At 35.1% G+C, this 26,411-nt stretch overlaps 1 protein-coding gene across 1 annotated transcript in view; it reads left to right on the plus strand.

The window, feature by feature from the left end:
• Positions 1 to 26,411, plus strand: part of TNKS2 (tankyrase 2) — a 63,353-nt gene that overhangs the window by 17,859 nt on the left and 19,083 nt on the right. The window contains exons 3-18 of the mRNA XM_061162175.1: positions 1,692 to 1,787; positions 3,430 to 3,466; positions 3,633 to 3,708; positions 4,071 to 4,165; positions 5,660 to 5,726; positions 7,007 to 7,193; positions 8,257 to 8,378; positions 10,728 to 10,819; positions 10,908 to 10,986; positions 13,933 to 14,104; positions 16,160 to 16,239; positions 19,381 to 19,526; positions 20,268 to 20,433; positions 20,981 to 21,200; positions 23,861 to 23,970; positions 24,656 to 24,844. Coding sequence (XP_061018158.1) covers positions 1,692 to 1,787; positions 3,430 to 3,466; positions 3,633 to 3,708; positions 4,071 to 4,165; positions 5,660 to 5,726; positions 7,007 to 7,193; positions 8,257 to 8,378; positions 10,728 to 10,819; positions 10,908 to 10,986; positions 13,933 to 14,104; positions 16,160 to 16,239; positions 19,381 to 19,526; positions 20,268 to 20,433; positions 20,981 to 21,200; positions 23,861 to 23,970; positions 24,656 to 24,844 — 1,934 coding nt within the window. The remainder of the gene's footprint in view (positions 1 to 1,691; positions 1,788 to 3,429; positions 3,467 to 3,632; positions 3,709 to 4,070; positions 4,166 to 5,659; positions 5,727 to 7,006; positions 7,194 to 8,256; positions 8,379 to 10,727; positions 10,820 to 10,907; positions 10,987 to 13,932; positions 14,105 to 16,159; positions 16,240 to 19,380; positions 19,527 to 20,267; positions 20,434 to 20,980; positions 21,201 to 23,860; positions 23,971 to 24,655; positions 24,845 to 26,411) is intronic.

Raw genomic sequence — 26,411 nt, forward strand, 5'->3', positions numbered from 1 at the left:
TTACATGTGAGAAGGCTGCTTATTTGAGAATAGTCATTAACCCAGTATTGATTTTTCTGAGCTTAAAGAGTCAAAGATTTTGGACTCTGCTACCTTACTTCTATTTCCTGGTGCAAAACAGGGACATTTTAAATCCTTGAGACAGATAGAAAGCCAGTTCTGTGCACTAGGAAAGGTCTAGGGAACCTATTTTGTTCTCTCTCCCCTCCAACCCAACCTCAAATCACTTTATACGAAAGTCATGAGCTTAGTTTGAATTAGGTTAGGTAATTTATAAAGGTAAGAAAAAGATGACTTGGTAACGTCTGTCCAGTTTTCCTTTTCTATGTGTTACCTTTTTTTGTTTGTTTTTATCTTTTGTGTTATCGGACCTCTGCTCAGAATCCTTTTCTGTTACGTGAGGCCTATTAATAATTAGTTTTAATAATGTAGAGTTTTTCAAATATAGTTATGTCTGCACTGTCTAGTGTGGGCTTCCCAGGTGGCACTAGTGGTAAAGAACCTGCTTGCCGGTGCAGAAGACGTAAGAGATGCAGGTTTGATTGCTGGGTCGGAAGGATCCCCTGGAGGAGGGCATGGCAACCCACTCCAGTATTCCTGTGTGGAGAATCCCATGGACAGAGGAGCGTGGAGGGCTATAGTCCATAAGGTCACGAAGAGTCAGACGTGACTGAGCGACTTAGCATGCACGTACACATCCAGTGTGGTAGTTGAAATCTTGTAATGTGGCTAGTTCAAATTGAGAGGTACTGTAAGGGGAAAATACATACCAGATTTCAAAGACTTTGTATGAATAAAAGGAATACAAAGTTACCTCAATTTTGTATGGATTGCAGTATGATGTACATATTGAAATAGCAATATTTGGGGTATATTGGCTTAAATAAGACATGTTAAAATTATCCTCTTTTTGTTTTTATTATCTGGATGCTAGAAAATTTTAAATTGCATATGTGGCTCACTTTTTTTTTCTGTTGAACATTACTGTTAGAGATAGGAGTACAGTGGAATGAACAGGAGCTGAGCTTTCCTTTCTGCATGTATTTGCCTGTCTTTCCCCAGCTCTTTATAGAGTGTGCTGGAGTATCTTTATATAATCAAATAACATTATATACAGAGTATAGCGCAACTCTTCTCTTTTTAATGTATTTTGAGTTACAATGTGGCAAGTTTTGATTGGGGGTTCATTAACCCTACAGAGTAGTTTTCTCTTTCCCTCCCTCCCTTCCTCTCTTCCTGCATCTCTTTCTCCTTTTCCTCCTTCCTTCTTTCTCAAATTCCACAAATCCCTATTCTTGGGCTATTCATAGCTTTAGAAATTTCATTTTTGTTATTATGAGTAATCTTTCTGACTTAGTGTTCATTTGGTATGAGAAAACAGAAAACAAGCTTTCAAGTAAACTTGCCTTTTAATTCTTTATCTGTCCTTGGTCATTTGTTTAACAGAGAAGAATCTGACATTAAACTCAGCAGACAGATATTTAATGTGTCTTAATACATTAAATAATGGGATATTTTATATAGTTTTATCTTTAAAATACAGCATTTATCTACTATCAGGATATATAAAGTCTTAAAATAACTTTGAGACGTCTTAGGGCTTCCCTGGTGGGAAAACCTTTGAGAAAATGATGTACTAAAATCATATTGTCAGAATCACCATTTTGAAAGATAGTGTTTCTGTTTTGCAGTGCTCTTACAACATGGAGCTGAGCCAACCATTCGAAATACAGATGGAAGGACAGCGCTGGATTTAGCAGACCCGTCTGCCAAAGCGGTGCTGACTGGTAAGTCTGCAAGCTCTCTTTGGGTATTCTGGGAACAGTGTAACGCATGAGCTTCCTAGATAGACATTCAGTGTCTTGCAGTTAATGATCTCGATTAGATTTTTAAAATAGTGTCAGTTCAGTTGCTATTTTCTATATCTGAATAGCTGACATTTGATTCTTGTCTAAGAAAAATAAAGCTTTTTTTAAAAAATTAGCTTTTAAATTTTGTGATTCCTACATTTATTGGGGCCAGAGGTGGTATATAATTGTGTGTTACTAACCGTTCTCTTGGCTTTTCAAACAAGATTCTGGGCTCACCAATTTCAGAACCTTGAAGAATGGCAATTATTGTATTCTACTGGGACATATTGATGTCCTGGGAACCTGTTAAGATATATAAGACTGTCGTCCCCTGGTTTAGGTTTATTTTAGACTGTCAGGCTTTTTGGGGTAGTAATATGGGCTTCCCTGGTGGCTCAGATGGTAAAGAATCTGCCTGCAATGCCAGAGACCCAGGTTCGATTCCTGGATGAGGAAGATCTGGAGAAGGGAATAGCAACCCACCCCAGTATTCTTGCCTGAAGAATTCCATGGACAATGGAGCCTGATGGGCTACAGTCCGTGGGGTCACAGAGTTGGATACAACTAAGGGACTAACACTTTCACCTTTTTTTCATCTAGTTCACACCTTTCTCCCCTAACAGAGATTTCCTCTGAAGCAGCTCTCTGCCATATTATTTTTTGGATTCTTTTTTACTGGGTGATCACCATTAAAATTATGTCTAATAGTCAAGAGCCCAAGGGGGTCTGCTGTAAGCTTCTGTGCTTGGGCTTTGTGATATTTCTTTGGTATTACTGAGAAAATTTAGACTAGTCCCCTCAAGAAGTTCTAGAAAAGTGAGCTATTACTGTAACTGACAATTCAATGTTTATTTTTTGCTTCCCTGTTCAATGCTATTCCCTATTTGCCTTTTTTTTTTAATCTTGGGGCACAAAAAAAGCCTTGCACAGCAATCAGTATACAATTCGTATTGTGGACACTAGTTTGGGTTTTGTTTAAGTGAATAAATAAACACTATTATGTTAAATTATATTGATTTTAAAGTTTTTGCTTGTTTTCATAGGTAAATATAAAAGCTATAGGCATGAAGAGTTTATTTAGTCCTGATTTTAATTTTATTTATAAATTTCTGTGATACTGTTACATTTTTATATGGATTTTGTTCTGTTTTGATTTTGAATGAAGTTGTGGAGGCATTTTGTCTGTTAAACAAATAATACTGGTTTCAGGAAATTTGAGGGGTAAAAAGAAAAGGAAACTTTCACCCACAGCGACCCCTGAGACACACTTTGCTAAGATTTTGATTTTTCCTTCTTGGCTTTGCTGTTACTGTGTATATTGTTTTCATATAGTTGTGGTCATGTTTCATTATATAACATTGAATCTTTTTTCTTCACTTTCATAGCAAAGGTATTCCATGTTCTTCATATAAATATTTTTAAACTGCAGTGTATTCTGTTGATTAACCATTTTCCATTTATTGGAATTTATTTCCAAATTTTTGTACTTTAAACATAGGTCAGTGAGCATCTTTATGCATAAAACTGATACTACTTTTGTAATTTTTTTTAAAATTTCTGCTCTTCTTCTGATTCACAGGTGAATATAAGAAGGATGAACTCTTGGAAAGTGCCAGGTGTGTTATCAATATGTACCACAAATATTTTACCATATAGTTTTAATTATTTTATTTTACAATAAGCAAACTCCAAAAGAGAATGAATTTTTAATGGTCACATACATGTCTCCAAATAGGATCTGATGAAGAAAACAAATTGCTAATACATTTTTTTGTATGCTAGGAGTGGCAATGAGGAAAAAATGATGGCTCTGCTTACACCATTAAATGTCAACTGCCATGCAAGTGATGGCAGAAAGGTACTTCCTTTTGCAACTAAGTTTTGTGTAACATGAAATTGTGTTTATCTTTTAACTTAAAACATTTGCTGAAAATGCTCCTTTTAAGCAATAATTTGGGTTAATTCTTAATCTTAGTAAAATGTTGTTATTAATAAATGTTTAGTTAGCTTTCTGTTTGCAATAGTGAACTTATAAACTTGTATACTGTGCTTTGGTATATATGTTGGATTTTGTAAAACCAAATTATTACTATCATTTAGATAGTAATAAGTTGCAAAGAAAGTTGTAAAGTTTTTTCTCAATTTCTGGTTTTATATTTGGATTTTTATGTATATTTTTTAGCTATTGAATTTCACTGATTTGTCTGTTTAATATTTCAGTCAACTCCATTGCATTTGGCAGCAGGTTACAACAGAGTAAAGATTGTACAGCTGTTGTTGCAACATGGAGCTGATGTTCATGCTAAAGATAAAGGGTAAATCAAGCATTTGAACAAAAATGAGAATTTTTAAAATGTTTCTGTCCTCATGATAATCTCTGTAATAATCTTGTAAGAATTATATTTTTTACTGAACAACATAAAACATTTATTGAGCTTTTGTAATATGCAGATTGCTCTGAGAGAACAGGGAATTATAAACCATTAAGGCTACCACCCGTGGGGCTTATACTATATTTTAGGAGGCATGAAAAGACACCTAACAATAAAAGTTCTCTAGTAAGTGTGAGGTGATAAATAGAAACGGCTAGTACTTATAGGAGATTTTAGGAGAGAATGCTCGGTGCTGGGTGCAGTGGTTGAGAAATCTTTCCGTGGGAGGTCATACTTGACCTGGACTCAGTTTAAGAAAGCAGAGAGTTTAGGAAACATCGCTCTGTGCAAGAGAATCGAAGGATCTTAAGCAAGGGGAATGATTCTTCTAAAAGAGGAGTTTTGAGAAACGCACTCTGGCAGCAGTGTGTTGAATAGATTGAAGAAGGAGACTATAGGAAAAAGAACATGAGAGTGAGCATTGTAGGGGTTCAGGCATAATGAGATCTGCAATAGTGGTGGTGGAGGAAATGGAAATGAAAAGAAGGCAGAGATGTAGGAGATATATTACAGTGTAAGAATGTGTAAGATTTGTTGAATATCTGGATGTGATGAGATAAAATAAATGAGACTATTACATTTCATATTCTGAAGCCCAGTGCATGAGACCTGATGGTACACATACTGAAACCCAGAAAAGTTGTTTGTGGGGGAAACCATTGAGTTCACTTCTAGAAGTCTTGGTTTTATGAGATGATGATGGAAGCTCAGGTGGCGTTAGCTAGTAGATAGGGCTCAGGTAAGAAATTATATAATCAAAGTGGTGAGGAAAGCTGTGAGACTTGACGGAGAGTTCTGATAGAATCAGAAAGACTTAACCATGAGTGGCCATCTCTTAACAAAGGACATCATGGTGATGTCTGTGGTTATTAGTGAGTGATTCCCAAGGTGGACTAACTTAAAGATACGTCAGGATTTTAAGGTTCTGTTGTACCTTCCTGTTCAGAAAATTCTTCCACTATTGCCATCATGAAAGAATTGGGTTTATGTTAAGGAATATAGCAGTTTACCTTACAGAATCTTTAAAATAAAAAGTTTCAAAGAAGACCCAGTGTTTGAGCTCTGAGTTTGGAAAAGATACAGAAGTCAGTGAAAGGCTCTCAGTCATGTCCGACTCTTTGCAACCCCATGGACTATACAGTCCTTGGAATTCTGTAAGCCAGAATACTGGAGTTGGTAGCCTTTCCCTTCTCCAGGGGATCTTCCCAGCCCAGGGATCGAACCCAGGTCTTCCACAATGCAGGCAGATTCTTTACCAGCTGAGCCACAAGGGAAGCCCAGAAGGTAACATAAGCCATTTGCTGTTTAAATTTAAGTATATAAGCTAAAGCATAGGGAATCTAATAACACACGGTTTTTCCCCTTCTCATATTGTAGTGATCTGGTGCCCCTGCACAATGCCTGTTCCTATGGTCATTATGAAGTAACTGAACTTCTGGTCAAGGTTAGTTCTTATATACTTTTCTTACAGTGTGCATGTTTTTCTTTGTGTTTTTAGTGCTTGGTAGATATAGGAGAAGTATTTATAATCATTATAAAATGTGGATTATTGATAGGTCATCTGACTGCTTTGAGATTTTTAAAACACTGTAAGATTTTTTATATAAAGTAGCTTTCCTGTTTTGTGAATGTCAGACTAAGTGATTCTTTAATTTGTAGCTGAAAGTGTAGTTCAAAGTTCTTGAAAATATCAGAAAGCAGTTTTTAATGAACCATATATTATTATAACCATTAGTTAGATTTGCAAGACCTGCCTAGGTGGGTTGAAACAGGCTTACTTGGTAAGCTTCACTTCCAGTATGCTGGGCAGAACGACGGGCGGTTATTGTTTAACGGACAAGTTCCTGAAACTGGCAAAAAACTTCTTGTTTTGCTCCCTGTTGGATGAGAATAGAGGCTACATATTCTTTTTGAGAGTGGATTCAAGGATGTTACTCACACCCATTTCTTTTTGTCCCCTAATCTCTACATACGTATTTGACCACGTTCTTTAGTCTTCTCTCTGCACCCATTCTGCCTTTGAAACTTTTCCTCATTCTGTCAGCAGCTATCATGGGAAGGACCTTTGTTTCCAACACCTCTATGCTTCCACTTGGGCTTGTGCTACCACTAAATATATTTTCCCACAGAAACAACTTGATTATAGTAATTAGATACTCTAAATGGTCCATGAGCCTTTATAAATGTGACCATAATATTATTATACATTTAATAGTAATGCTTTTGCTTATTGTAAAACTGAATCAAATTGAACAGAATATTTGGAATGTTATTGTGGATAAGAATGAAGCATCAGATAGATTGCAGGTCTCCCCCTTTGCATGTGGATTCTTTACCAGCTGAGCCCCCAGAGAAGCCCGATGGTCTCATGGATATTTACATTTGGCAAAACTCATCAGACTGTATACTTAAGAACTATGTATTTTTGCCATATATAAATCATATCTCAGAAAAGGAAAAAACAGTTCTTATTAAATCTGAAGTTTCATTTGTAACTTTTTTAACAATAAAAGAGTTAAATAGGCACTTGTGGGTAGGCTTAGCAACTAGTGACTCTTTCTGTGGGGGAGAAATGTATTCTCTTTCTGAAGGAACTGGTTTGAAAAGTAACCTTTGGGGACATAACCTTTTTAAGCTTGCATGATGTAAATTACACAGTACTAATATTCTAAGTTCTCTTAAAAGTTGAGCACTAAATGTATGCTTTACCCACCCCACCACCAGCATGGTGCCTGCGTAAATGCAATGGACTTGTGGCAGTTCACTCCTCTCCATGAGGCTGCTTCCAAGAACAGGGTTGAAGTGTGTTCTCTTCTCCTGAGTTATGGCGCAGATCCAACACTGCTGAATTGTCACAATAAAAGTGCTATAGACTTGGCTCCCACACCACAGTTAAAAGAAAGGTTAGCATGTAAGTATAAAATGATGAATGTTCAGCTAAACTCTTAAACCAGTAACCTAAAATTTTTTATTTCTTGGTTTTTTTTGGAAGAGGGGGGCGGATTTTAAAATCATAGGCTATTTTCCTTAGCCATGGGTATCTATTGTTGTTCATACTAACATTTAATCATTTACTCTTAAGATGCTATGAAGGGAAAATATATTTGTATTTGCTTTTTTCAAGGCAAATGCTTTTTGTGTTAGTCTCACAGATGATAGGCTTTTGGAAAGAAAGAATTTGAGTTTTGTTCCTATCTTTGATGTGACTTTTTAGTTATCTGTCATGAAGTTTTGGTTTTTTTTTTCCTTTCTCTTTTTCTTTCTTTGTCATGAAGTTTTTAGGTGTTACTTGTAGGATTTCTGTCTTGTAAACATAGTCCCCAGAATGTACCATCTAATATTCTTTGGTAGCTGGACAATTCTGTGCTTTTCTGTCAATAACTGAAGTAGAGATGGTAGTGAGAAATAGCCACCTAATTCAGGTATATATTACTATACATGAATAGGAAACTTGTGTTTAATAAAGGATAATGGGTGGTTTCACAAGACTGATGAATAAAAGAGAGGAATCTTGAGAAAATGCCTCCTTTCTAAGTGGCTCTTAGAAATATCCAGCTTGTCTAATCCCCAGTGTGTGAGCATAGCCATCTGCTATTGTTACAATGTTAATACGGGGACAAGATCACCTTTTCATTTATTTCTTTACTGAGAAAAATTCTATACTTTTGGAAAATTCTCACAACTCTGCTCTGGGAATATATTGCCATAATCAGTATACCAGACCAAAATAGGCTTTGAATTGGCTGTGTTGTATTCTCATGGGAATGAATTGAGTCATAATCATGGGGCGCTGGAGTACCACTATCTCCCTTTGCAAGAGTTATATTTGGAAACTGGCTTTTGAGCTTCAGTCTGGCTACTTTGGTAGATAATTTTGAAAATAAGTTCAAGAAAAATACTGTGTCTCTTTTACAAGGTAAGTTCCATAAATTTGATAATTCTTATGCCAATTTAAATGCTTCTGCTTCATCTAGATGAATTTAAGGGCCACTCCTTGCTTCAGGCTGCACGGGAAGCTGATGTTACACGAATCAAAAAACATCTCTCTCTGGAAATGGTGAACTTTAAGCATCCTCAAACACATGAAACAGCATTGGTAATGTTTCAAATTTAAGTCTTTAAAATGAAATAGCCAAAAACATTCTAAGTTAATCATAATGCCCTGCCTCTTTTGATGATACTGGATAACTGACATAATATCCTACTTTTAATAATAGTATTGTTCTAAAAATCTGTACTTTTTAAGAATTAGTGCCTCTGGATATATAAAGAAAATATTTCAAACAATACAGAAAAACAGACAACCTCATCCCCTCAAAAGTCAATACTGTTGTTCATTTGTACATCCTTCTAGACAAAAATTTTATCACATACTGGCATATATTATATGTGACTTTTCTATTATAATCTTATATCTCATTTGCTTTTTTTATTATAAAAAGCATATAAGTGTTTATGACTGAAAATTTGGAACTCACTGAAGTTAATCTTGCCATCAAGATAAAAACCACCTGGTTTTCCTTTTGTTATTGTAATTTTTTTTTTTTTTTTCAAAATTAGATCTAAGTCTGTATGTGTCCCCTTTATACTTTTGAATAAAGTATCTGTGAGTAGAGGCAGTTTCCCTGTTGGAGGTAATGTCAGCTTTGTGGTTCTGTAACAGAGTAGATGAGAACTGGGCGGTGTATGGAAAAGCAGTAAGAAAAAAATGGAAGTGACTGAAGATAAGTGTTAGAAGATCAGAAGGAGAATGTGGTAATCAGAGGCTACCTTAGAAGTAGAAATTTAAAAGGAACAAAGCTTTGTGAGTCGCAGAATGTACTTTCAATGAGGGAAGATGACAATAAGTAAATTAATGTCTTTGGGGAAGATTTAATTGTAGCCTTCCTTAACTTTTATGTTCATCCTTATGCCATGATACAGGACATGAAGTTTATGTAGGAACCTATCTATAAAGCATTTTAGGCCTTTTTTGCTACTTTACCAAAAAAATCCATGTTAAAAAAAAAAACAGCATAGTGGCAGACTGATAAGAAATGCCAGTGCAAAATTTAAATCATAACAGCATCAAGATGGTACAGGGAAATTTGGAAAAACTGACATGGGAAGTTTTCCAGTCTGAAGAATTAATTCTACATCTTGTTTCCCCTTAAGTGTTCTACTATTCCCCTTAAGTATTCTACTATTCCCCTTAAGTGTTCTACTATTAAACTGTGATTAGCCTTAGAATACAAGAAATTAGCTGTTGGTAGACATTGTATTGCAGAGGCAGTGTCTTGTGAGTTTCGAGGTCCCAGGTCCTGCCGGTAAAAGGATGGGGCAGAAGAGAAAAGGGTGCGATTTGAAATGGATAAGCTCAAGAATTCTTGAATATAAACTATTTTCCATTCTCTGTGCCATCCTGATAGATGTCCTGGGATGATTATTCAAAACATACCAAAAGAGCTGTATTCACCAATTAGAAATGATTTTATTAAGGGCAAAGGAATGAGTTTGGTGACAGCAACAGTATCAGAATGAATCTGAAGCAAAGCCATAAAGATCAGATAAGCTTTATAATTAGCAACAAGTTAAAATCAGTCACATTCATGTATACTGTGTTTAGATGTATGTGCAAGTTACCTTGACAATTACCCAGAAATTTTATTCCATGAATTCTCAGGCTTTAGTTTTAATTTAACGTTCATACATTGATTAAGTCATTCACTCACTGACCTTTATTGAACACCTGTTGTGTATGAGTATAATCCTGGATTTTGGGGAGCTAAAGATCTGGGACATGACCATGAGAGTTTTGCTGGGTTTATGATTGGTGAATCCCTACCTCCTGTCTCCCTTCCTCCTTGATGCGTCATAAACATAGATCCTGAAGCCTCCAGCTCAGACTGGATCAGTTTCCACCACCAATTTAACCAAACAGGTAATCCAAAGTCCTTATTCTGCTAGAGCAACTCATTGAGAAAGAAGGAAATACCACCTAGTTTGTCACCTATCCCATCAGTGTTTCTACCAAGCAGAATCCAGAGCTGACAAATGCTGTGCTATTTCTTCATTAAAGAAATCCCGACCTTTGGAGTGTTTTATTAACTTTTAAAAAAATAACATAAACACCATGCTCTTTGGGAACAGTTTTGAAAGGACTCTTGATCACAGTTTAAGGTGTTCATCACAGCAGTGGTAGCTTTTGCAGAGATGTAGGGCAACTATAAAGCTTGATCAAAATATTTAATAACATATCACCTGGTAAATAGGATTTTCAGGCCCTGTCAGAATTTGGTAATCATTGCACATTCTATCCAATAGAAAGTCTTTGAAGAGCAAAGTTAAGTCAAAAGTGAAACAAAGACATGAAATAACTAACATCTTGATTATTTTTGGTTGGAAACACGAATATTCTTAAAAATCAGTTATATAGGTGATTAATGCTGCAATTTAAATTATCTAGCATTGTGCTGCCGCATCTCCATATCCCAAAAGAAAGCAAATATGTGAACTGTTGCTAAGAAAAGGAGCCAACATCAATGAAAAGACTAAAGAGTAAGTTTGCTTTTAATAATTAAAAATTATTGACTCTTTTGTTTTCTGGAAAATACATTCATTGTCCGGCTGACGTTTTCTTTTTAAGATTCTTGACTCCTCTGCACGTGGCTTCTGAGAAAGCTCATAACGATGTTGTCGAAGTAGTGGTGAAACATGAAGCAAAGGTATACTTCATTTTTGGTAATTTTTGGTAATCCAGTGAGTTGTTTCTGATTTTGTAGATGAAATGCCTGGTTTTCTAAACTATTTACTCTCTCCTAAATGTTAGTTTTTCCCTCAAAATAGTTCTGCAGATACTTTTTCTGTATCTTTTTGCTAGAAAATCTGTGGATTTACTCAAAGAAACATTATTCCTGTATATCCCTCTTTCAGCCTTCCTGTTAACCACACCCCACTGGTCAAGTTATTCTTCTTTTTCTAACAGTACACTCTTAAGAGTATCCCTAGCCAGACATATTTATTCTGGAATTCTCTTCTGGTGTCTTCTGTTCCTTGCTTACCATGATAACTTCTATTATTTATCCCAGCCACAGTCTCTCTTACCCTCTGTTATTTCTGCCAGAGAACATGGAACAGAAGGAAATAAGTTATTTAAATAAGTTGACTAAAAAGATAACTCCTCACATTGTGAAGCTGCTGTTCTGTAGTTGGCACTTGTACAAAAAGCATTTTTAAAAAAATCAATCACAAAAGTCATTCCATTCCAGAGCATTCAGGAGAGAAATGTTTTCTTTATAAGAGTTATACTTTTTATTAGGAGAATATTGTTTTTCTGTTTATAGAAATGGTATACTTAAGTTTAAAGTCAAGTTGATTTCACTGTGTTGGACACCGTAAGCTTAGATAATATCATATATCACCTATACCTCCAAAAAAAGTCAAGTAGACTTAAAGAAGATAAGCATTTTATTCATGGAATAGTTAGGTTTTCATCAAGGCTGAAAGTCATCATTTCTTACCCAGGAACTTTAAAAAAAATTGCTCAATAAACAATATACATAGCATTCCAGGTTGAAAGAGATAACTCATTTAATTCAACAGTTTTCACAGTTTCCTTAGCCAGAGATCCTTGTCTTCTTCAAACAAAATCTTGGTAGAAATACATTGTATAATAGAATTGAGCTGCTCTGATAAAGGGAGAAGAAAGAAATAGAGATCCCTTTACCCGTTGGGGGCCCCTAAGGCTCTTCTCTAAGTGAACTTTGCAGAATGATTTTCTAAGCTGTCCTTTCTTGGGTTTCCACTCAAGGAACCACTTCAGATTCTGCAGGTATGTTTTTATGTTGCCTCTCAGTGTCCTAATTTCTCTCTTATTTGGGGGAATTCTTGATAATGTATAATTTCAATCTTTCCTATTGTAAAGTATTAAAAAAATAAAGTTTATTTCTGCTTGACTGCTTGGCATATCTCATTTGTCTGTCTGTTCTATAACTTTTTGTTGATTGCTTCTTTTCTTACATGTGGTGTGTTACTTGAAGACTATCTGGATGCATATTAAACTTGAGTTGTGTAACTCAATGAAACAGTCTTGGCTAGGGTGACCAACCGTCCTAATCCCCAAACTGAGGGATTTCTGGGAACACAAGACTTTTAAGTGCTAAAACCAGAAATATCCCAGTCAAACTAGGACAAGTTGGTCACCTTAATATTGACACAGAATGGCACCCAAATAAAGTTTTCAAGTGGATATAGTTCACATTTCAGTGAATGTGAGTTCATGAATAAATAGATTAGTTGCTCTGAGCATTTTAAGTTGATTTTTCTGATTCTGTAAGCATGGAGACTAGCTTTTTGTAGGTTACTTTTAGAATTATTGAGAAAGTCTTACTGTATAATCCTGTTCAGATGTTCTCCAGCTCCATCAATGTGAATTGGATAGTGTCTCAAAACACACTAGTGGTCACATAATTGATAACTGAGGAATTTTATTTTTCAGTATGTTTTGAAGAATTATTTTCCAGGGTGGCAGGGAAGGGAGTTGGTGGGTTGGAAATGAGATAGAAGGGGTCTTACAGATGATTTTTTTTTATTATTACTATGAAAATTTTCAAAAATACAGCCAAGTTGAGAGAATTTTATAGAGTATAACCATATACTCACAATATAAATTCTACCACTAGCTTTTTACCATATTGTTTTCTTACATATCCATCAATTTTTCCCTCTTATCAGTATCTTATATTTTTTGACACACTTCAAAGTAATTTGCAAGTTACTATATACATCTCCCTAAATTCTTTTAATAGGTGTCAACTAGAGGTCAGTATTTGTTCACAGTTTTTCTTTGGATGTGGAATTTACATACAATGAAATATACAGCTCTTAATTGTACATTTACTGAATTTTGCCTAATGCAAACACCTGTGTAACCAAAACTCTTGAATATGGAGAACATGACCACATGGCAGAGACAGTGTCCCATCCAGGGCAGTCTCCTTGCCTAGAGGCAACAACCGTTTTGATTTTTTCTACAGTAGATTAATTTACCACTTTGGACCTTCATGTCCATGGGATTGTACAGTATTCATTGACTCTTTTGTGTCAGACTTTTTTTCACTCAGGTTAATGTTTTAGAGATTCAGCAGTAACAATAATTCTTTTTATTGCTGAGAAGTATTCCATTGTGTGAATATACTGTAATGTCCTTGCCTTTGTACAGATTGTATTTTAAATGATAAACAAGATAGAAGATTAAGTCAATAGAAATAGTATTTTAATGTTAATTTAGTGTCTGAGTTTGTTATCTGTTATCTTGGGGTTAGTCTCCACATTTCTGCACCTCAGTGATCCTTAAAAATACATGCATTAGACTTTCTAGGCAATGTCTATAAATGCGATGAATCTATGAGTGCTTTAATGTTAAACACAACTAGTTTTCCACATCTTAAGCTTTTAATCCAAAATTGGATCTCCTGATGTCAGCCTTCATGAATTGGTGAATTTGTACTCTAAATTTGAGAGAAATTACTTTCTTTGACACTGGAAAATAGTCTTTATAAGAGAATACTTGAGCATTTTTAAGTTAATAACAAGTGTTGAACCTGAACCCATAATTAGAGCATTTTAAATTTTGTACTACAGGCTAATTTCCATTTTTTCTGATTGTTAAGGTTAATGCTCTGGATAATCTCGGTCAGACTTCTCTGCACAGAGCTGCACATTGTGGTCATCTGCAAACCTGCCGCTTACTCCTGAGCTATGGGTGTGATCCTAACATTATATCCCTTCAGGGCTTTACTGCCTTACAGATGGGAAATGAAAATGTGCAGCAACTTCTTCAAGGTATTGAATACTTCAATGAAATTATTTTTCAATTAACTTTTAAATTTTTTTCGTATATCATGTAGGAGTTGGTAGTAAAAAGAAAATTTTTCAAAATTATTGTCTGTTATTTCTTCTTGATCAACTCATTGTAGTCAGTGTCCACATGTTAAGTCAAGTCTTTAATAAGCTTTTCCCAGTAGCATTTGCTATTGATCTTTGCTGAGTAAATTAGCTGGCTCTTAAGTTTCTATCTAGAAAGGTTTTAAAAGTGAGGTGCAATAGTTGCTATTTCTTTTTAAAGAGAGGAAAACTGAAAAGAGTAGATATCTCCTAGTAGAGCAACCAGAGCTATAAATAATACTCTAGAGACCAGTCCTGCCTCTTCACTCTTTTCTAGATCCTTCATATAAGGCATATAGAATCTGTACAAGGTAACCAACTATTTGACTTACGTTTGAATACACTGATATTCATTGCATTTTAAAATCAAATCAGTTTATATTCAATATCTACACATTTGGTGTAGGTTAAACATTTCAGTCTAGAAATCTGGTCCCTTCCAATTAAAGAAAAATAAATAAAAGAAATCCGGTCCCATAATTTCAAAGTGTCTTTGCCTACATCTCTGTATTTTACTAGAAATTAATAGAACGTCTTTGACACCTCAAAGCTCAAATGAGAAGAAATGTAACAGACCAAGCGTTTCATACCTTTAATAGTCCCCTTTGATAATCCTTATGCCTGTGGTTTAGAAACCACGTTTTGACAAAAACGCTGCTTGAATAGATGAAGGCAGATTAATATGATCTCCTGGGAACTTCTAAAATTCTGAACTACAAGACTGCTCTCAACATTGCCTTTACTTTCCCATTTACCATGCATTTGTTTCAGTGTCAGAATTGAGGGTAATAGCATTAGTTATGTTCAGTTACCTAGTGATGGACAGTTAGAGTCTTCCTGATTTTATGCTACACACTATATACATTACCTTTCCAACGAGTTTCTTAAAGTGGAGTTTCCGAGTCAAGGTTAACATAATTGTTAAATCATCTCCTAGAAAGGCTGTTATGTACCATTTTACATTCCTATTAATAGTGTATGACAGGACCTGTTTTCCTTGTCAGCCCCACATATTATGATTCTTTATAATTTCCTTGGGTGAGTGTGTGTGAGTGTGTGTGTGTATGTTTGTATTACAGAAATAATAGGTGCTTTTTGAAATGCAAATTATAGAAATATTGACAGTGTAACTCCTTCATTTGCCCTTTGTCCACTAATGGAGGAAAGAAAAGCCCAGTATCTCATTTTAATTTGCATTTCTAAGGTATATGCTGCAATATTTTTTCAGTTTTGTTCTTTGCCTGTAATTTGTTTAGTGCTATGTTGTTGTCCGACAGATATTTTTCCAAATCAGTTTTGGTTTTGCCTTTGATGTACTGCTTTAGGATGCTTTTCTATTTCAAGATAAATATTCACCTATTTTTTTTAAATACTTTTAAGGTTTAATTTTTCATACGTAGCATCTTTAACCCATCTGAAGTTTATTTGTTCTAAGATACAAGGTATATGGTTCGTTCCTTTCTTAACGAGATTTAAAATGAGCTATAAAACATAGAGTTTCAGACCTGAAAATAACTTCACTTGTTTCTAATCCAACATCTTTCTTTGTAGAACTGGAACAATCTGAGGCCCAGAAAGTTCAAGTGACTTGTTCCAATTCAGCTAGTCAATGGCAGAACCATGGTTAGATGTCTAGCTGTTGCTCTCCTTATTTAATACTTTACCAACAGTCACTGACTTCATTATAATCTTTTGTTATCTATTTTATATTCCATTATATTGTTTAAATCTCATTTTATGGTTATTATTCATACCTATATACATTTTACATATGTGATGTTTCAAAAAAGTTTATACTGCTTTTCCCGTATTACTATGGAGATTTCCTACATAATTGCCATCAAACTGTAAAAAGAACTTTACTCTCGTAAGATGCCTCCCTTAAAACTTGGTCCCATCTTCCAAATAAAAGTTAATCACTCTTTCTTCTCTTTCTTTCTTTTTTTTTTTTAGAGGGTATCCCATTAGGTAATTCAGAGGCAGACAGACAGTTGCTGGAAGCTGCAAAGGCTGGAGATGTAGAAACTGTAAAAGTAAGACATGATCTTATGATTTTTTTGACATTGGGTTTTTATTTTGACAGTGTTTAATGAATCCGTACTGTTAAAATGAAAAAATCTAGTTATTTATATGTGCATTGTTTTAAAAGGTAAGTAATGCTAATTAGTTCTGCTCTGCAAATAAGGATCATTGAGTAATGGAAGAAACTTTAGTATCACGTGCATCTCAGTAAATACATCACAATTATAAATTTAGATAACTGCATGTTTATGGGAATGCATTTTGTTTAAAGAACCTATTCATTTGTCCCTTTAAAAGAATGAGCTATTTGAAATTATTGTCTCTTCTTGTTTACATATGATACATAAAACAGGAAGGGAAGAAAACTAAACAGTGTACCCCTCTGTCTGTATGTTTATTCTGATTTCTTTGCCTCCTCTACCCCTGTGAGGACCCAGTGTTTAAATATAATAATAACACAATGTCACCACTTTCCAGAGCCACTGTCTCCCAATAATCTTCAGTTTATCTGGATTGAAATATTTTTTTCAAGAAGAACCATCTTGAGCCCTTCTGTGGCCCATCTCCTACAATGTTCTTCCATAGAATAACCTTTCCTCAAATTTTGCTTTTACTGTAATACATATGTATTTATGTGATATATAATCATATATAATGTCTTACTGCCTATACCAGATATTCCTGTTCCTACAGAAACTATATTAGTATATCCAGGTATATAATCCAGAAGATTGAAATTTTGAAAGAGCAAGACTGTTTTTCAAGTCAACTAACATAAATTAAAATTAATTCAACATGTTTCATGATTAAATAATTCTTTAGTAAAACAATGTTAATTTCAATTTCCAAAGCTAGTAGGAGGGAAAAAGCCCTGTTGTGTCTTCCCCGCAAACAGACTTTTTTAAAAATGCTTGGTCCTATTTGAGGGAGCATTGATAGGTAATAAGTTTTATTAAAAGCTAAAATTATTGATTTGATTCATGGCAGAAGTCTCCATTTGAAGCAGTTTCAGTATATTTCTTTATGGTGTTCTTAATCCTGAACAGACCTACCCCACAAAGTAAATTAGATTTCTTGAGAATGAAACGATGTGAATTATGGTCTCATCAGAACTTGAGCTCTGAGGATATTTAATCACTGTGCTTTTAAATCAAGAGATTTCTGAAAGTTGATTTTAAAAGTCCATGTGCTCTTTTCCTCCTGCTTTATCTGTGTAGCTAGTACAGTCACCTCCAGGTAACTTCAGATTTCATTGTTTTGAAAGAAAAATGCTATTATGCAGTTTTATTATTTGACTTGTTTTGTAGTTATGTTCTCATGCCCTTAATTAGGAGGTTAATACGGTATTGAAAGAGGGATTTTGTTTCTCTTACTGACTAATGAATGACATAGAAAAACAAATCACTCAAGAATAGTGAGGTGTTTGTCCTGGAGGAAATGGTAAGTTGTGTTAGATGGGCAAGGTGGAGTTAAAGTCAAGTAGTTGATTTTTATGTGTTGGGTGGAGGTGGTGATAAAAAATTGTAATGCTCATCCGTTTACATATATTAAAGAGCATAAAGCTGTGTTCAATACGCCTACTATTAAAAACCAGACTTTGTTTTCATAAAGATAAAAGAAGACCATAGGAAGAAACAGATGAAGTGAGGATGAGACTAGGTGCAGTAATTGTACTTAGAGAATGAAATAATGCCATTTAATTAAGGAGGACCTTCCTCTCTCCCTGTGATAGGCATTAGGCTATCTTCCCTTACCTCTACTTTTAAAGTCACTTACTGAAAATTTATCTCCATCAACCTTTCTATTCCTTGTGTATCTGTAGACAGGCAGCTTGGTATGAATCACTGAGACACCACCACCTGCATGTTTCCCAGTGAACACTTAATTATGTGCTTGGTTGTGTTTGTCTACTGGTGAGCTGTCAGGCTAGATACTTAAGACACCTGCTACTAGAAAACTTCTCTGAATGGACAAAATTAAACTTGAGAGCTAGGGAGTTAAGAGTGGCCAGTGATAACTACTGAATCTAGCAGCAACACTTTACACATGTTGAAAATACTTATTCCCTAGAGCCGACTTCAGACCCACAAAACACCCTTTCTCAGTGACAGAACACTGAATGTGTGTATCTAACAAGCTCTCGTGTGGAAAGCAACCGAATAGCTTTGTCAGACCTGTTATTAAACCCGTTGAGATAAAACCACTGATCCCTGGCTCCTTTGGTTTATTAGGCTTAGCTTATCTCTGCTTTAGGGTAGGCTAGTAAAAAAGAGAAAGGATTTTTACTAATATTCTTTTTACTAAAATATTCTTTTGACTTTTTTTTAAACACCATGATTTATTATCTGTGCTGCTTTCTTTCCTCAAATATTCACACTTTTCATGCAAAATGCCCTTGAGTATTTTGAGTGTTACAGCTTTTTTCAGCCAGACTTCTCATCTGAACAACAAAAACAAACAAAAAAGTGTAAAAACTTCGGAGTGACTTTTCTTAACTCTCCCAAGGATGGTACATAATCAATAGCAATCTATTAATTAATTCATTCCATATAGTACAGTATAATTCTCTAGGTGTAATTCCTTGACAGTCAGCATCAGCATCATATGGGAACTTGTTAGAAATGCAACTTCTCAGGCCCAGTCCCAGACATTTGGAGGCTGGACCCAATGCACATGAAAATTTAAGAACCACTGTTCTAGAACAGTACTCCTCAGATTTTTAATGTGCTTACAGATCACCTAGAGATCATGTCAGAATGCAGAGTCTGATTGAGTAGGTCAGAGCGTCTGAGAATCTGAGTTTTTAACAAGTTCCTAGGTGATGCCAATGCTTCTATGATCCAGTGTATCTGTATATATATTTGCCACAAAATGGAAATTACTGTTGCTTACTGCTACTTAATTACCTTTATGTAAATAGTAGTAATGGTAATAATAAAATTTACCCACTAGCTTTAGCAAAAGAAGATGATTACAGATAAGAGGACCAGAGGGATTGCCAATAAAGGACAAGATGAAATAATAAATAGCAAAGAGTGTCTGAGAAATTTGATGAGACAAAATAAATCAGGCATTTGAAATTTCTACTAGATGAATGAAAACAAGAAGTCAGAATATATAGCATCATGTGTATACTGTGTTGCATCCTACAGAAACTGTGTACTGTTCAGAGTGTCAACTGCAGAGACATTGAAGGGCGTCAGTCTACACCGCTCCATTTTGCAGCTGGCTATAATCGGGTGTCTGTGGTGGAATATCTGCTGCAACACGGAGCTGATGTGCACGCTAAAGATAAAGGGCAAGTACTAGCCATTGCTGTGGCCTCTCTGTGCCTTTATCTGACCCTCTTAGGAAAATCTGAAAACATTTTTATGAGATGGTGGTTCTTTTATTTTCAGAGAAGTCTGTTCTCTAACATTGGCTTAAGTATACTTCTTAATTTCAGTTAAGATTTTATGATTTTTATGAAGTAGCATTTTTATGAAGACTTAGTTGCTTAATGCCTTGTTATTTTATAATAGCCAAGGAGATTGCAACAGTAGTGTGATACTGATTTTTAATGTAGTAAATATTTTAGTTTGCATTGAGGATACTTGATTTCTTCCAGTTTATATTAATTAAAAAAAAAAAAACTACTTCTTGGGAATCCCCTGTTGGTTCAGTGGTTCTCACTGCCATGGCCCCAGGTTCAACTCAGTCCCTGGTCAGGGAACTAAAATCCCATAAACTGTGCTCTGTGGCCAAAAGAGAAAAAAAAATTAAATAAAAATACATAATTCTTAATCCTACATATTGCAAAATAGATGCTTGTTATGTTCTCTGCAATTTTAAATATTTTTAAAATTTCAAAAAATAAAAAAATAAAATTTCCTCTCTGCCCCTGCCAAATAATTCCATTTCTGCTTACAATAAATTTAGGTTCTATAAATTAAAATCAGTAAAATCTCTTGTACAATTCAAGAAATTTATCATCTCTGTGTAGTTATTTAAGTTAAAATATATCTTTGTGTTTTGTTTTTTATTTAACTTTTCATTTCAGAGGCCTTGTACCTTTGCACAATGCGTGTTCTTACGGACATTATGAAGTTGCAGAACTTCTTGTTAAGCATGGAGCAGTAGTTAATGTAGCTGACTTATGGAAATTTACACCTTTACATGAAGCTGCAGCCAAAGGAAAATATGAAATTTGCAAACTTCTGCTTCAGGTATATTTAAGTATTTATGGACAGGGTATATAACGTAGAATATGTTTATTATATTACTTGTAACTCCAAACTTTAATCATAAAGGGATAGGAAGCAAAACTCTAATTCTGTACCTAGATTTCAGAATAAATGTCATGAACACTATAACCCAGGTTTATTTAGCACTAATGAAATTGATAGTATGTTGGTGTCTGCACTGGTACCAATGTAGGTATTTTACAGTAAAATAAGACTATAATTAAATTTATACTTTATGCAAACATTGAAATGTTTGTGAAAACTAAAAATAGCATATGTGAATGGTAATTTTTAGTGAAATACTGTTTTGTTTTGAATGTAGTTTAAAGTTTTGGTTATATTCTTGCATTAATTAAAGCTCAATAATATTTGTGTCTATTTTTTATTGTAATTTTTTGTGTATTAAGCATTATTAATAGTCATGTTAACCTTTAAGGTAGAGTCTCTGTATAAAATTGGTTAACTATTTTCTCGTCATCCAAAGGCAAACTTAAGCTAAACCTTCCCTTTCTGTTTTTCACATGCCCAGCATGGTGCAGACCCCACAAAGAAAAACAGAGATGGAAACACTCCTTTGGATCTGGTTAAAGATGGAGATACAGATATTCAAGATCTACTTAGGGGAGATGCAGCTTTATTGGATGCTGCCAAGAAGGGTTGTTTAGCCAGAGTAAAGAAGTTGTCTTCACCAGATAATGTAAATTGCCGTGATACACAAGGCCGACATTCAACACCCTTACATTTAGCAGGTAGGTGAATGAAATGTCACAGACTTAGGCTGGTACATCTAAGATTCATTTTACCTGAGTAAAATATTTCCTGAAGTAAATTTGAAAGATTTGAATCAGGTGTCTTCTAATACAGGGCCGTGTTCTCTACAGTATAGCAATTTACGTTCAGTAAGAATAATTGAAAGAGGCTTTGCCAGTCTCCGTGTGCTTTAGAACCTTTATTCCAGGTCATCATGTTGTTTGAATCATCTTTGGTGAATGTGTTTTCGCTGTAAAGCTTTGAAAATATGCTTGCTTGAGTCAGCCTTCCTGATGGGAAGTTAAAATTTTCCATTCTTCTAATGATAGTTGTTAAACAGAAGTAGAAAAAAATCTTTAGACTTCCAGAACTTACATATAATTCTTGTTATTTGTTGTATTAGTTTGTAAGGCCTGCCTTAACAAATTACCACAGACTAGGTGGCTTAAGCAACAGAGATGTATTTTCTCAGCTTTGGAAATGTTGGCAGGATTGGTTTTTTTCTGAGGCCTCAGTCCTTGGCTTGCAGATGGCCACCTTCTCTCTGAGTCCTCACATGGCCTTTTCTGTGTATATGTGCATCCCTGGTGTCTCTGTGTCCTAACTTCCTCCTCTTGTAAGGACAGCAGTCATGTTGAATTAGGGCTGACCCTCACGGCCTTGTTTTAACTGAATTACCTCTTAAAAGGCCTTATCTTCAAGTACAGTCACATTCTAAGGTACTGATGATTAGGACTTCACCATAGGAAATTTGGGGGATATAGTAGAATACCTAACATTTGTCCTGAGTTTTCACTCATGAAGCTGGCAGAGTGTATCTTTGTCTTCATTGCATGTGGTGCAGCATTGTGATTTCAGTACAACTTTCTGAGCTGCATTGAAGGTGCTGGCAGGACTTCCCTGGCAGTCTAGAGGTTAAGACTCTTGCTTCCACTGCAGGGGCATGGGTTCAGTCCCAGATCAGAGAACTAAGATCCCACATGCCTCGTGGCCAAAAAATAATAATATTTTTTAAATAAAAATGCATATACCTTTAAAAAAAAGAAGAAAAAGTTGCTAGGGAGTGGGTCATTAAAATCACTGAGCTACTAGTCTTTTAGTGGAGTTGCTTCATAGGCATGTTTGACCCATACAGATTAGTATAAATATACGTGGTTTAAAAAAAAAAGGAATGCAGGTGTTTCTGCCACTTTGTGTAATGTGGGAAGTTCTCTCCTGTCACTTCCTTTTAGTCTCACATTGTGAGCAACTATGTTCCTAGGGAATTTTTTGTTTATTTTTTGGCCATGCCTGGCGGCGTGGCATGCAGGATCTTAGTTTCCCAACCAGGTATCAAACCCAGGCCCCCTGCAATGGAAGCACAAAGTCCCAGCCATTTGCACCAGCTAAGTCCCATAAGAGATTTTAGTGTTTGTGGTTTATACCTTTAAATTATGACCCCGTGTGAGTTGGGAACCCACAGGTCAAGGGAAAGAATTACTCCATCTATGTGTCTTTTAGAGCATTTTGGAAGTGATAAACCACAAATGCTAACAAAGGGAGGTAAGACTTTTCTTCTTCTGGCAATCAGGAGTTAGTAGTCCATGTAAGACAAAATGTGGCCTGATCTCTGATTTGGATTGTGCCATGCATAATTACTTACGTAGGCTTTGAATCTTTATGGTAGCTTATCTAGAACACTGAGCATTACTTTGTAAGTGTGTGTTATCTTTGTAAGTGGAAAATACATTATACACACAAAACATTTCTCACTTATGTAGTATTACGCTTTGAGACATGGAAGGACTTTTGAATTTGGTGTATTTACCTTATGGTAGTTTTGTTTTTCTTGATCTTACTGAATTTTTTTTTTTTTTGCTTTAGATTTCTCAGCAAAAGGCTGAAAACTGCAGTAAAAGTGAATGAATTATATATTTTGAACTATTCTAAAGTTTCAAGTGATAGCTGATTTTATGTTGGCAAAGTTAAATTCCAGGTTTGCTTTCAAACTATGATTATGTGTCAAATACAATATATCAATACATACTTTTTTTTTTTTTTTTTACCAAGAACACATACTAAGACAGCTGTCGGTTCCCAAGATGACAGCTGGGGCATTATAGTACATTTATAAAATACTCGGTTTTACTACTTCATGGCTTCAGCAGCAGTAGATTCTGCTGCCGGTAGAGATGTGTACCCTTACATTCTCTCCGGCAAAAAACATATCTTTGTGACCTTCTGAGGAAATGGCACCCCGAGACCCACTGATGTGTTGTCTTCTGCTCTGCCAGCCACTTCTGTTCCTAACTCTGCTTTTAGGATGCCTTTTACTTGGAGCCTTGAGACCATTTACCTGAGGTCAGGAAGTTGTGTATACAATAACCATGAAGGCAGGGACTTTGTTAAGAAGGTTTTAAAAGGGACGATTTAAGTAAATCAAGCAATATAACTTTAGAATCTCAAAAAGAAATGAATTTCATCACTGAAAACGTCCAACTTGAGGCCAGTGGGCAATTTTTTTTCATAAGCTAAATCTTTAATAGATTCCATTGGAGAATTTCAGATTTCTATAAAAGCTCTTATTTTAAAAATCCTATCTTTTAGAAATAATATATATGTGTGTGTAGCTATTTTTATATTAACAAGTAAAAGTGATTTTACTTCTTTTCTAAATTAGCTGGTTATAATAATTTAGAAGTTGCAGAGTATCTCCTACAACATGGAGCTGATGTGAATGCTCAGGACAAAGGAGGACTTATTCCTTTACACAATGCAGCGTCTTACGGCGTAAGTTCTTTCATGTTAGCTTTTAAAATGTCAGAAGTTTTCTCAGTGAAAATCAGTGTTACAATTCAAAGGAAATTTAGTTTGACTTTGTCATTTTACAGAGAATAAATATGAGAGCTGAAGATTAAATAACATCTAAGTTTCAATTCTGTCTGTTGTAGCTTGCTGGGAGCTTGCTGTGTGACATGGGACGTTTTGTCTTTCATTGTTTCACCTTCCTTAGCCCACAGCTCTTATTTTCAGTGAGATGTTAGTGATTTTGTTTATTTGTTGGTACCCAGAAAATCCACTGGGATTCATACAAATCTGTTGAGATCAGATGCATTGTTTCTGACTTATATTTAATAGCCTTGAATATTAACCATCAGTATTGACCATCTTCAGTTGATTAATTAAGGAAGGCTGCAGGTTTATAAATTGATGTTTAGCAGTTATAACACTTAAATGAGATATTGTTAAAGTTCTGTTAGTTTAGTTTCTTCCTGTGTAGTATTCTTATCTATTTTCTAGATATTTTCTCAAGTTATGTAAATGTCTACTACTGTAATTTTTAATCAATAGCCCATAAATTTTGATGGGGAAAAAGCACATTTTTTCATTTCTAGAGTATAGCTAGTGTCTTTTTAAGAACTAAAATATGATAAAGTAATAATTCAGACTGTAATAAGTTGGTTTTCTTTTACAGCATGTAGATGTAGCAGCTTTACTAATAAAATATAATGCATGTGTCAATGCTACGGACAAATGGGCTTTCACACCTTTGCACGAGGCAGCCCAGAAGGGACGAACACAGCTTTGTGCATTACTGTTGGCCCATGGAGCTGATCCAACGCTTAAAAATCAGGAAGGACAAACACCTTTAGATTTAGTTTCAGTAAGTGATGGGATCTTTGAAAAAAATCTCAGTGCTTTCCTGATGTTTTAAAAATTCCCTTGGTGGGGGGGTGTGTGTGTATGTGTGTGTGTGTGTGTGTCTGTGTGTGTGTGTGTGTGTGTGTGTATCATGTCTTCATGGTGAATGTGGCAAAATCTGGCTTTTAGCTTGGTTTAAATTTTGGATCTCTTTGGTATTAAAATATAGTAAGTAAATAGTAGAATTATCAGTTATTGTAAGCTGAGTACTTTTAGAAATGGGAAAGAGAAGTATAAGGTATACTGCTTACATTAGTTGAGAAACAAGCAGGCAGGGTGCTTCATGAAATTTAGTTCAGCTGGTTGGATAGAATTTTCTAAGCAAGCTGACAGTTCAACTGTATTTGCAGGATTATTTCTTAAGGGAAATGTCCTTCCAGTTCCAAACTAACTTAGAAGTGAACTTTTTTTCATTCAGTCCACCCATGTGTTAGTCCACTAGATGTAATTAAGTGACATTGAAACAGGATGCCCTAGCGAACATGCTTGGGCTTTAGAGTCAAACAGCCCTGCCTTAGAATTCTAGCTCTACCACTTAACAGTTGTATGGTTTTGCAGGTTGCTTAACCTCAAAGCTTCAGTTACCTAATCTGTTAATGGAGGTAAAATGTATTTGGTTAATATGAGAATTAAATGAGGGGATGTACCTCATGCTCTCAGGTACATAAGAAGTATCCAGTAAATTGTGCTATTATTATTTTTAAGTGTTACATACCAACTATGAGTGTCATGGGAGTCCTCAGATTCAGGGAAAGAAGGTGAGGATTGAAAAGGTAGTATAAATGACAAGCCATGAAAACAAGTACTGATTTACTTCTTGCTGAATGTTAATTACTTGGTGTCTTAATTGAGCATTGTAAAAGAATAATTGTTGTTTAATTGCTAAGTCATGTCTGACTCTTTTGGGACTGTATGGAGTATATCCCACCAGGCTCCTCTGTCTATGGGATTTCCCAAGCAAGAATACTGGAGTGGGTTCCATTTCCTTCTCCAGGGGATATTCCCAACCCTGGGATCGAATCCACATCTGCTTGCCAGGCGGATTCTTCACCACTGAGCCACCGAAAGAATAGTATTTGTTACTAATTAAATTAATATACCAGTAAATTGGGGGATTTTTTTTCCATTCTGGCATATTTGATTAAAATTATATCTTTATTCCCTACCCTTCCAAATGTTCAATTTTGAGAAACAAATATTGTTGCTGAAATTTTTCCAAAAAAAGTCAACCATCATTCTGTTTGCTAAAGTTCTACATAGATTGAATTACTTCAGAATGCCTTTAAAAGTTTTCAGATCTTACTTTTTAAAGTTTATATTTCTAAAATTAATTTCAGTACATCAGTACATCAATCATGATGTCTTAGGATCTTTTTTCTTGCTTTGCCACATCTTACACTTTTATTTTGTATGCCTCAGAGTATGTGTTCTATATTATGTTTCACAATTAATAACAGTTTAGCTGAATATCACTTATTTGCTTCACTTTTTAAAATAATCGTTTTTATATAAGCAATTCTAGTGCAAAT

Source organism: Dama dama, chromosome 15 (assembly GCF_033118175.1).
Source record: "Dama dama isolate Ldn47 chromosome 15, ASM3311817v1, whole genome shotgun sequence".
NCBI lineage: Eukaryota > Metazoa > Chordata > Mammalia > Artiodactyla > Cervidae > Dama > Dama dama.